The 12,887-nt window shown below is 42.1% G+C and overlaps 2 protein-coding genes across 2 annotated transcripts in view; both read left to right on the plus strand.

Annotated features, from left to right (window-relative positions):
• Positions 1 to 2,673, plus strand: part of ret (ret proto-oncogene receptor tyrosine kinase) — a 57,481-nt gene extending 54,808 nt beyond the window's left edge. The window contains exon 20 of the mRNA XM_083774320.1: positions 1,639 to 2,673. Within this exon, the coding sequence (XP_083630446.1) occupies positions 1,639 to 1,802 (164 nt within the window). The 3' untranslated portion in view covers positions 1,803 to 2,673. The remainder of the gene's footprint in view (positions 1 to 1,638) is intronic.
• A 1,446-nt stretch (positions 2,674 to 4,119) lies between these two features.
• The window catches only part of polr1b (RNA polymerase I subunit B), a 28,566-nt gene continuing 19,798 nt past the window's right edge, over positions 4,120 to 12,887 (plus strand). Inside the window, exons 1-6 of the mRNA XM_083775564.1 lie at positions 4,120 to 4,364; positions 5,820 to 5,987; positions 7,801 to 7,947; positions 8,051 to 8,183; positions 9,345 to 9,481; positions 11,931 to 12,154. Of these exons, the coding sequence (XP_083631690.1) occupies positions 4,188 to 4,364; positions 5,820 to 5,987; positions 7,801 to 7,947; positions 8,051 to 8,183; positions 9,345 to 9,481; positions 11,931 to 12,154 (986 nt within the window). The 5' untranslated portion in view covers positions 4,120 to 4,187. The remainder of the gene's footprint in view (positions 4,365 to 5,819; positions 5,988 to 7,800; positions 7,948 to 8,050; positions 8,184 to 9,344; positions 9,482 to 11,930; positions 12,155 to 12,887) is intronic.

The raw sequence follows: 12,887 nt of genomic DNA on the forward strand, positions 1-12,887 counted from the left end.
GTAAATGAGAGAGACTCAGTGGAAAAAAAGATCTCGTGTCTTTCTTGACCTTTCTTCTGTTATTTGGACCTGCTTCCAATGTACATGAAACCTGACCAAAAATGGTACTTTTGTAAATATTTAAAATATTCCATTCGCTATTCTCATTCACGACACTATTGATATATATACACGATTCAACTGCATTTTTATTTGTAAATTCATTTTTCATTCTATAACGTGTCCTTTCACATACGAACACTTTTTTGTTCATTAATGTACAGTATGTAACATTTGAAACAGGTCCTTGCTGAATCTAGCCCTAGAATGGCTCTTGTTGTTTCATACAGTTTGTACAGTATTTCACATACAGAGCCATAGAACACCCTGGTTAAATTCTGGTCGGACGCAAATTGCTAAATTGCTAAATGCTCCGTTTGTACTCACCCATTACATAATTCCAAAGACGTGGAGTGAAATGTTGTCCTCTAGTTTCATATCCATGTGAAAGTTCTGGCACAAAACGTGTATTTAGTCAATTATCTCCACTTTTTCACGAGATGCACACGGACGTCTTTCTCGCCGGGCAAAGGGGCCCGGAATGACAGCTGGAATTAATTTATCAAAACTTCCTCTGATCACCACAAACGTCATCACAAATTGACCAGGGAAGCACAAATGTTTGAGACACACAATTGGCAGGTGCCTTGCGATAGGTGCTGGGTAATTAATCACACCAATTGTCAATTGTGTGACCCAAACTTTTGTGTTTCCCTGGTCAATAATGACGTCTGTGGTAAACAACAGGAAGTATTGGTAAAATCAGTCCATCGATCATTCCGGGCCCCTCGCCCGGAGAAAAAGACGTCCATCTGCATCTCGTGAAAAAGTGGAGATAATTTACTAAATACACGTTTTGTGCCAAAACGTTCACATGGCTATGAAACTAGGGGACCATATTTCACTCCACGTCTTTGGAATTATTTAATGAGTACAAACGGAGCATTAGCACATTTAGGCCGCCCATAATTCAATTCAACCAGGAACGGGTGGAAGGGATCTATACCTGTGATACATGATAATTTACCAAGTTAAATAAAATTATCACAGGCATTCTAGATCTATGCTGAATCAATCACTCTTTGTGGTTTGAATTCCAGATTGTCTTACATTTCCTGCATTTCCAATGTAGGCTACATTTGCTATAAATATATAACTATTCCACAATGCTGAACAGAGAAACAGTAAGGCTTTTGAACTTAACTCTTGGGTAACACTGACTGATAAAAAAATAAAAAGTATTATTACTAATCATCTGACTTAAGGGAACATGTTTGGATGTATATTTATATATTTTTTTGCAATACGCTGATTGCTGGTAAATTAATCCCAGAAATTACAGTGACCTGTCCTTGTTCAAATGGCAACCATTTGATCTAATTTTTACTGAAACCAAAATCAATGGGGCCTGTGCAAAAGACACCACTGTTACAATACATAGAAAACTAATCATATATTTTAGGATACCAGTCACTTCATGCTTCCAGGAGGATTTACTTCATATTAAGTAACAGCCTAGAGTTACTTTTGAGAGCCTTACTGTCTGCACACTGTATTTCTTTCACTGAGTGCAGAAAAATGATATGTTCTCATTTTTAGGCATGTCATACCCGAACTGGCCAGAGAAGAGCCCGGTACCGGTACCGCTCAACAGACACGATGCCACTAACCCAGTCTTTACAAGATATGCCAATGATAGTGTTTATGCAAACTGGATGGCTTTGCCTTCGCCCGCAAAAATTGTGGACAAGCTTGATAGCTAAAGACAAAGCAACACTGTAGAAAAGATGACCTATCAGTAGATGTGTATATTTCTATAAAAAAATACTGTACATACATGTATACAATTTGATGCTATAAAGTTGGTTCCCTTTTATTTCTGTTGCACGGGTAATTCAGCATTTAAACTGGGGTCTTTTATTTGCTGCAAACGGGCTGGAATAACATAGACCATGCTTCATGCAGCTCAACGGTATGTTAATCATTACCTCGAGGTCATGTTGGCCAAGTTGTATCATTGCATGACTATTGTTACTGTACCAGGTTGTATATGTCAATGTTCATGTCTTTCAAGTGCCTAGCTGTGCCGCTTCTACAATAGCCTCCGATTATTAATGTGCGACTGTGAAGATCTTTGTTCCAGCCCAGGAATTAAAGGGGACGCCTTTACCATCGCCATGTTGTAGATCTCTGGGATTGAGTGGACAAAAAAAAAGGGAGAATGCTGAACTTGTTCTGAAAATGTAAAGTTTCTACCTGAGAGGATCCGTGTTCTGACAAATGTAAACACTACTTTTGTCCCCCCCCCCCCTCCCCCCCCCCCCTCCCCAAGTAGTCTTTCAAACTGTACTTGCCAAAGAAAGAAAATAATGTTTTTATTTCTTTGTTTTTGTACACAGAAGAATATCAAACAGTGAGTGCTACTCCAGTATAAGGACATGAGGCGTAATGTAGACTGTGGCCATGTCGGATGTTAAACTGCAGATCACTTTTTGATTCCTTATAATGGCAACGATCTTTGTGCAAAAAAACAAAACAAAAAAACGTATAATTATGTAAACTAAATGAGTGTTATCATTGTTATGTTGTTATGGTTTGATTATGTTGAAATTAATAAACATTTTGAAATGTGCATTTCATTATTTTTGGCCATGTCAAGTATTTTATAGAGGTCATGATGATGTGATATGATAGTAAACTTTAAATTAGGTTTCACACTTTCAAAATGACTATTTAATGCATGTACATGTTCTGAGGTTAATATAGCTTTGGTATTTGCATAAAATTATCATTTTAGCTGTTCATTTGTGTTACATTTGTGTTAGTGTTCAGCCTTCCGGGTCAAATTAGTCTTGAAGTTCAATGGGGAAGAAAATGATTTGGGTTAATTTAAGATTAGATTTGTTTGGTATTAGACATACAGTCACCCTGCTATAGCGACAGTGTGCACCTCGAAGAGTACTAAGACTCGTCAAAGTTAAGTAGATTAGCCTGATTTATACTATAGTCTACAAACTACATTAGCTTGTAGACTGTCTATACTGTAGCCTACATTAAGCATCAGAACAAGTATTTGTACATTTTATATAAATTGTGAGTCGTGACCAACCACCATTTGGCACATTTGGCTCAAGCAATAAGGTTACTTTAGTTTTTTACATAAAAAAAAAAAAAAACTAAAAACTAAAACAACTATGAAATCAAACTGGCCTGAATAATAAATCTAATAAAGTGTAATTATGACCTTTATCTGTTTGACACACACTCTCTCTCTCTCTCACACACACACACACACACACACACACACACACACACACACACACACACACACACACACACACACACACACACACACACACACAGTACACACACGTGGTGAATCTACAGTACACAAACACATTTTGGTAACCCGTGATACGCGCATGCGAACTGCTAGTGGTGTCTGAATACTGGACAACTCTGTCTTCAGTAGCCTATTTGTAAAATACAAAAAATATATAGTAGCCTAGGCCTATTTACTATTTTGTCTTCACTTTCTGACAGGGCCGTCAGCCGTGCAGAAAGCACTGACGGGGCAGAGGTTCAAACCGTTCAAACTCCAGAAAAGGTTTGGGGGTGGTCTTTTTGTGGAGTCCAATGACATTTCATGTCATTGGACAGTAAAATAATTAAGCAATAGGTTTTCATTAGTCTGAAACTAAAACTGACAGCCAGGTGAGCCAGCGCATTAAAAGATAATTCATTATGATAGTGGAATTATCATTACTTGTCAAATGTTCGTCTTGAAGGGCCAATGGCACTTATATTGCCCCCCCCCCCCCCCCACATAAGCCCTTATTGCCCTCCACACAAGCCCTTGGAAAGTGAAAGCCTACCCCGAAAGTGAAGACAGCTCACCACCGAAACTTGAAAGTGAAAACAACTCACCGGGTGAGATGTCGTGTCTGGTGAGTTGTCCGGACTTTTGGGGTGAGATGCCCGGACAACTCGATCACTTGGTGGTGTAAAAAAAGGGTGAGTTGTCTTGTTACCGTGTCTTTCACTTCCAGGCAGAGGGGGTTGTACTTCCCGTGTCACCACCAAACCATGCACATGTGGTAAACATCATGATGTACCGTGCATGATCGGTACCTCTGTGAAACGGAAACATGGACTTTTCTACTAAATGGAGCAGTTTGCCGAAAGCGCCGAGCATCAAAGGTTTAACAAAAAAGGGATACGGGATCCCAAATGAGACGCAACACGCCGCCGTGCAGGATCTGACCAGGGCGCACATTGACTCCTTTGACCAGGCTGTAACGGAGGGACTGAGTCGCACTGTGCAGGTCGGTGGCTGTGCTGTTATTTATCAGTGTGCTCTCTAACGTCAGTTGTTAAAACATGTATATTCCATCGTCGCTTGCAGAGTATAGAAGAGAAGTGTATATTTGTAATGTGCTGATGCATTGAAAATGGTGGACCCTGTTGTAAACAAGTGTAATACACTTGTTTACAACTTTAATTCATCAGTGTGTCGTCCACAGTGACAGTAACAGTCTTTGTATTGAGTTGTGCCTTCATGTGAAATGTTACTGTACCCATTCTGCAAACTGTTAATACATACTTCAATCGAATCAAACAATCAATCAATCAACCAGTATATGTTGTTAGATCACTGATTGATTTGCCGGCCCGGGGCAAGCCACGCCGTAGTACATTGGAGACGGTTCTATTATTAATAAAGTATAATATAAAAAAGTTAAATATAACAAAAAGTTAACTTAAATATAATAACGTAGCCTATATTATCATTATACTCTGTAGGGCTTTATGTGTGGTGGTTTGGCGACACCATGTGGTGCACTGGTGACTAGTGCTTTTCAGAGGTCAGGTGTGCCACTACAGGCAAAGACAACAACAGGGTGGCTATCCCAAAATAACAAGGCAAAAGACAATTCTCTCTTGGACTGTGCCGTCTTTCTCTTTCAGTTCACAGACGTGTCTCTGCACAATGTAACAACCCCTAACCCAACCCCCTTTTTCATCCCTGCTGGAGCAACCTAACCAATAACTAACTATAATTTACAATTTAGGCATTTAGCAGACGCTCTTAATAATCCAGAGCGATTTACATTAAGCAAGAACAAAAAAGCATTGCAATACATCACATACCGGTACATAAAAAGTAGTTATCATGAAACATGCGTAAGCTAAGAGCGTAAGAGTGGAGTATCTATATAATGAAAACTATACATATAAACTAAAGGCAGTGGTGGCCGAACGGTTTGCGGAGCGGTCTTGATATCGGAAAGGTCGCTATAGTTCGTATCCCCGGACCGGCACGTTAAAATGACCACCGCTGAAGTGCCCTTGAACAAGGCATTGAACCCCTACCATGAAATGTTCTATGAGCAGGGCCTGGCTGTAAACAAGTTCTTGAGCTTGGTCCAGTTACCCTGGGTAAACATGGTACCTGTCCTTTCCTTTACATATACATATACATATATACTATGAAGTGCTATGACTACATAAAATGCAATTCTAGTGGTGTCTACGTAACATGCTATAAGTCTGTATAACATGCTATCTAAGTCTACATAAAGTTGTATCTAAGGGGCTACGGGCCATGATAGTCTGAAAAGGTGGGTTTTCAGACAACTATGATGGACAGACTGGACACCTCCCTCAAAGGAAACAACATGATTGATACCCAGCATTATAATAAATAACCCCAGGTTTATGTATTATGTTTATATTAAATCAATCAAGCCTTTTTATATATTGTGGCATCACTTTCGCAGGCAATTCCGGCTCTGGAGTTCTCTTTCAAAAAGGATCGCATCAGCCTTGAATTCGTGGAGGCCACCATCCACAAACCAGTGGTCGTCAAGGGGGGCGTCTGCAAGGAGATGCGGGTGTTCCCGGCAGAGTGTCGGGGAAGAAGAACTTCATACAAAGGGAAAATTGTGGTATGTTTAACCCATTCTGACCTGAGATCAGATTCATACGAGGTTTCCGCCGGACACACACTGGTCTGATGAACCCATTCTGACCTGAGATCAGATTCTAGAAATGTCAGTCGCTCTTCGATTAAAAAAAAATAGCAGACCTACAAGCTCGTATATGAGCTTGTAGATCTGCTATTTTTTTTTTTTTTTTTTTTAAGATAATTTTTTGCGGCTTACGCCTTTTATTGATTTTTGAAGGGACAGACAGTAGGCTGACAGGAAACGGGAGAGAGATGGGGGGATGACATGCAGTAAAGGCCGTGTCGGGTCCGGGAGTCGAACCGGCGGCACACTGCGACTGGATTACCAGTCCGGTGCCCAGACCGTTACGCTACGGCCTGGGCCGATCTGCTATTTTTAAATAGCTAAAGCATAACATGATGCTGACACCAAAATGGGTGCCCGGTCAGAATGGGTTAAGCAATATTACACGAGAGGGTGTTGTTTACTAGTCACTACGACCACAAATGTCCAAAGAAACTAGCTAGCCTAGCCACCGAGTTTGCTAGCGCTCTGGGAAAACAGAGCGGCTGAATTCTTTGTTTTGATTAGGTGGTGCACAGTGCTGGTTTGATCAACGGCTAGAAACCGTTTCAACCAATCACATTGCTTCCTCTTAACGACCTGTTGTAGCATTGAGATTAATATACAATTGTGACGTTCTGTTTCCTTGATTACTGCCCATCAAATGATCGGATCCAGATACTAGGGACATCCCTAGTATCATCATCATCATCCATATCACACTGGATATTACCCGTATTGTCTGTGATTTATTTGTCGTGTTCTATTAAAATATATAAGTATCGGATCGGGAAAAATCAGTATCGGCATATACTCGATATCAAATGATCGGATCGGGAGCAAAAAAAAACGTGATCGGGACATTGCTAATTGTCCAGTATTTTTCACACACTGGTCTTAACCTAGCCCCTCTCGGAACCCTCCGTAAAGCTTTTCTGAAATTTGGATGTCGCTTTGCGTAGGGTCCCTGTGTTTTCGTATTGAAATGATAGAACGCGGACATAAATATCGTCGTTAACGTCATGTCTGCGCCGTTTGACGGCTTCTTTTCGTTTGAGTTATTCTGTCAACTATAAGTACCTATACGTACATACCGCTGCGAATTCTCTTGTGTCGCGGAAGCCGTTAAGTATTTTTTATCTTTGTTCGACCGATTTGGAAGCTTTGATTCCTCTCTTCCTGCCTTGTTTATTGACATCCAATTGTACCGCCTCCCGCTGCGGGGTTGGCTTGTGCCGGCTACGTTCCTGCCTCTGATCTGCTCTGTCATAGCTATAGCGCCACTAGCTAGCCAGATAGAAAAATACTTAACGGCTTCCGCGCCACAGGAGATATTCGCAGCGGTATTTATAGGTACTTATAGTTAACACATTCAGAAGCCCTCAAATGAAAAAAAGCCGTCAAAGAGCGCAGAAGGATGTATCCGAAGGTATTTACGTTTATTTATGTGTGCGTACCCGGTGGCAGGGTGGACCCAATGCTATCTGGGTCACAGAAATGTCAGAAACTTCAGTAGCATTGGTTTCTGCTTGTAGGGCTAGTCTTAATCTGCAACTGTGTCTGGAGTCTGGATACTTGACGTAGTGTGCTATAAAAATAAAACTGCTAGCTAAATTGTGTGCTTATTTATTTTAAAGGCTCATTGCTACTAAAAGTCAAGAGTTGTAAGTGTATGGGAGTCCTCTTAATCTTGGGCATGGCAACATAGGTTAGTATTTTATTTTCATGTCTAGATGTCTAATCTCCTCAGGCAGACGTCAGCTGGTCTGTCAATGGCATTCCCAGAGGCATCATCAAGCAGTCTCTGGGACAAGTACCCATCATGGTGAAGTCCAAGCTGTGTAATCTACACGGCCTGTCCCCCAAAGAGCTCATCAAGCACCACGAAGAGGCCGAAGTAAGAGCTGCCTTTCTTACTACTAGAAACTGTTGTAAATCACCGCCGTATACGCTTTTGTGAACTTGGTTTAATTCTCTACTTTTCCCACGGAAATGGACAGGAAATGGGTGGTTATTTTGTCGTGAACGGAATTGAGAAGGTCGTCCGTATGCTGATCATGCCAAGGAGGAACTTTCCTATTGCGATGTCGAGACCGAAATGGAAGAACAGAGGCCAGGGGTATACTCAGTACGGTAAGTCGGGATGGCTAGGAAGGATCCTGTGAGTATTGTTGAGCTGTAGGTTATCTAATTAAGCAATAAGCCACGAGAGGTCTCAGGTTACCGGGTATTTTACACTGGCTGGGGGCGTAGGCAGACCCGACACGCAGCGGAGGGTCTTCTACCCCGCAGCCAGTGTAAAATACCCGGTAAGCTGGGGCCTCGAGTGGCTTATTGCTTTTCTAAAACGGTTACAAACATATAGCAATATTAACCTAATAAAACTATTAAATTCACAAAAGTATCTACGCTTTGCGCCACCAGAGCGAGCGAGCCAGAGCCACAACACTTCCTTGTTTGGCTCCGCAAGTAGCCTATGTGACGGGAGAATAGCGCTTGATATCGTTACGGGGCTGCCTAGAGCCACACGTTCACAGTCATATGAGCCGGGCGGTGCTTAGACGCCCGCACGGCATGTGTTTGTAAAGCAATCAAGCGCTCCCCTTCCCCAGTTCAGCTACAAGGCTTTGATACAAAGTTATTGAAGGAGTGGGTTATCGGTGAAATTTACACCGGTCACGTGACGGTAACCAGCCAATCAGAATGAAGTATTGGGACTACCCGTTTTAGAATAATACATATTCAACCCTGTGAGAGGGAGGGTGACTGATTTAAGCAGTCACACCTGGCCTGAGTCAACAAACTAGAACTGGACTCAGAGCTGGGCGTGGCTTTGCACCTGTTGTGCATCATGGACTTGATCAAGGCACAGCAGGTTAAATCAGTCACCTCCACAAACACTCAGGAGAGATAGCCTCTGTCCGGACAGTGGAGAGCCATCTGCTCTCCTGTGTAAAATAATCAGGAGAGCAGATGGCTCTCCATTTTGACCTGAGATCAGATTCTAAAAATGTCTTCTACATCCTGACAGTTTTCTGAAAAAGCTATGTTTCTATGTCAGTCGTTCTTCGATTTTTCAAAAATAGCAGACCTACAAGCTCTGGGCTTGTAGGACTTGTATGGGCTTGTAGATCTGCTATCTTTCAATAGCTAAAGCACAACATAATGCTAACACCAAAAGGGGTTCCCGCCCCAAATTGGGTTAATTGCGTAAATGAGTTATTCAGTCTTAAACCAAACTGTGCCTCAACACTCATGGTCAGGCATAAAGTAAGTGCTTTTCGTTGTGCTCAGGCATCACCATGCGATGCGTGAAGGACGAGCATACTGCCAACAACATGAACCTACATTACCTGGAGAACGGGACGGTGATGCTGAACTTCATATACCAAAAGGAGCTCTTCTTCCTTCCCCTGGGATTTGCACTCAAGGTAATTTAGATCAAGGTGGAGAATTATTGTGGTGATCAAGATGCTATAGAGAGAGTCACAGTCCCGCCCCCTCGAGAGACCCGGAAAATAATTCCCCGTTCATTTTTCTCATAGACTTTTCAAAAAGTGTTTATTTGAAGACGTTTACGCCGCGGACAAAGACAACTCTTGTTGTGACAATTATTTGTTTGGTCCAAAATTTTGTGTTTGTTGTCATGATTTGTTACAACTTGAGTTGGCTTTGTACGACGCTGAAAAGGTCTTTAAATAAATACTTTTTGAAAAGTCTATGGTAAAAAATAAAAATGCATTGGGAATTATTTCCTGGGCCTGGCGTCGTCATGAAAGGGGGTGGGACTGCGACGCTCTATAGTAGACAATGGTGTGATTATGAACTGTGCATGTGCCATTTAAAGACAATATAAGTCCATTTGTGCTATAAATGTGGTCATCTTTAATCCCCATTGGCAATTCAGAAATGCACACGAATAATTCCCATATGTCATGAAAATGTCTGGTAATTTTGTGTATTCTTTATGATGATCTTTTTAAGGCAGTTTTTTAAGGCAAGTATAGAGAGAAATTAATCTTAGGGCAAGCAGAAGAAAGTATGAGAAGGCACTAACTTGCACTAGAGTGAACCACAGAACACTATACAAATCTAGCAGATCTACAAGCTCGTAGCGCGGCACCGAGTGCCTGCTACGACGAGCTTGTGGATCTGCTATTTTTGAAAAATCGTGAATATGTGGCGCAAATCTTTGAATATATATTCTTTCAGAGTGAATGTTTTTAACTCAAATCTGTGCTTCTGGGGGGGGGGGGGTCCCTGGAACAAGATGGGGGTCGGCGGCCAAATACATAATACTGTAATTCTGGGGCTCCTTGACATGACATAGTTTGAGAACCACTGACATGGAAACATAGGTTTGAAAAATGTCAGGAATTAGAAGACTAATAATAATCTTTATTGTCCCGAAGGATATTTGTCTTCACAATTGAATCTGTTCAACACCCACATCAAAAACAACACATACTGTAGCACATTACACCAAAACATGAGGTCCCCACTGTGTACAGAACCATCCTATCGGCGGGGCAGTTTGTTTAATGCCGCAATGGCTGAGGGGACAAAGCTCCTACTAAAACAGACCTTTTTCCATGGCAAGGTTCTGTATTCTGGTTGAATCGACCTCAGGTCTAAATGGGTTAACAATAGGCATGTAACGATATATCGTATATCGATATATATCGATATTAATCCCGACGATATGGATCGATTTATTGAAATAAAAAAAAGTGTGTGTGGTGTGAAATGTGAGCTTTAGTCATATTCCATCATATTCAAGTGGTTTTGGAGAGAAATGAGAGTCACTTTCAGTAGTAGAGCACTGTAGAGGGGAGCTGTGTGTGTCTGTGACTGTAGAGGGGAGCTGTGTGTGTCTGTGACTGTAGAGGGGAGCTGTGTGTGTCTGACTGTAGAGGGGAGCTGTGTGTGTCTGTGACTGTAGAGGGGAGCTGTGTGTGTCTGTGACTGTAGAGGGGAGCTGTGTGTGTCTGTGACTGTAGAGGGGAGCTGTGTGTGTCTGTGACTGTAGAGGGGAGCTGTGTGTGTCTGTGACTGTAGAGGGGAGCTGTGTGTGTCTGTGACTGTAGAGTGGAGCTGTGCGTGTCTGTGACTGTAGAGGGGAGCTGTGTGTGTCTGTGACTGTAGAGGGGAGCTGTGTGTGTCTGTGACTGTAGAGGGGAGCTGTGTGTGTCTGTGACTGTAGAGGGGAGCTGTGTGTGTCTGTGACTGTAGAGGGGAGCTGTGTGTGTCTGTGACTGTAGAGGGGAGCTGTGTGTGTTTGTGACTGTAGAGGGGAGCTGTGTGTGTCTGTGACTGTAGAGGGGAGCTGTGTGTGTCTGTGACTGTAGAGGGGAGCTGTGTGTGTCTGTGACTGTAGAGGGGAGCTGTGTGTGTCTGTGACTGCCCAGGTGATGGTGGTCGTTGATGCTCATCAAGGAAGGCAATTATGTTTCTGCACTGTCAAAAGTAATGCTACTTCTTTTGCAATGTAGTTAAATTTAAAAAAATGAAAAAAGCTCGGGGGGGAAGATAAATTATATAAAATTAAATTTTTCTGGAAAATATTTTTTGTTTAAATATCATGAAAAATCGTATCGTGAACCTCATATCGTGATATGGATCGTATCGTGAGTTGAGTGAATCGTTACATGCCTAGTTAACCCATTCTGAACGGGAACCCATTTTGGTGTTAGCATCATGTTATGCTTTAGCTATTGAAAAATAGCAGATCTACAAGCTCATAGCGCGCCACTCGGTGGCGCGCTATGAGCTTGTAGGTCTGCTATTTTTTTTAAATCGAAGAGCGACTAACATAGAAGATATTTTTAGAATCTGATCTCAGGTCAGAATGGGTTAACAATGCTTCCGTCATTCCTCCAGGCCATGGTGGACCTCACGGACTTCCAGATATACCAGGAGCTGATCAAAGGCCGCGAAGACAACTCCTTCTACAAGAGCTGCGTGTCGGAGATGCTGCGCATCGTCATGGAGCAGGCCTGCACCACGCGCAGCAGCGTGCTCCGATACCTGGGAGAGCGCTTCCGGGTCAAGATGAACCTGCCCGAGTGGTACACTCACGAGCAATGTGCCAACTTCCTGCTAGAGTAAGCTTTCATTTTTGTAGTATAGTGTACTTTGCACTCGTTTTTCTTTAACCCATTTCGGCCTGGGAACGATTCTGCAAAAGTCTTCTAAATCCTGACTGTTATCTTGAAAAAGCGATGTTTTTCTATGTCAGTCGTTCTCAAACACTTTCATGTCACTTTTCACGATTCTTCAAAAATAGCAGACCTGCGCTATGAGCTTGTAGATCTGCTATTTTTCAATAGCTAAAGCATGACATGATGCTAACACCAAAATGGGTTCCCGCCCAAAATGGGTTTATAATATTTGTTTTATTTGGAAAGAGCAGTACATTATAGATAACATTTTCACATATGACACACGAGCAATTCCCAAGATTTTTTTTTTTTCCACCCCTCTTCCCCCCCCTCATCCCCCCTCCATGTGGCTCCATCTCCAATGTCTCTGTATAGTCCTTTTTCTTTTAGAAGAGCTACATATGACAACAAGTCCACACTTAAACAGGGACAAACAGGGCAGTATCACTTCGGATTGTACATTTCAGGAGGATAAAAAGAAAAGAGTGGGCAGAAAAAGACAGACAAAAACAACCAAATAAACAAAAGTATATACATTATTGCTGAGGGGGACAAAAACAAAATTCTAAAAGATATTTTTAACCTCTTTGGCACTGACCAGCGTCTGCGGCCGACCCACCATTGGTCACAACATGTTTTAAAAACCTCCTGGGTTTAGCACGGTCGTATAAAAGCG

The sequence above is a fragment of the Protomyctophum parallelum genome (genome assembly GCF_964188405.1).
Source record: "Protomyctophum parallelum genome assembly, chromosome: 10".
Taxonomy (NCBI): Eukaryota; Metazoa; Chordata; class Actinopteri; order Myctophiformes; family Myctophidae; genus Protomyctophum; species Protomyctophum parallelum.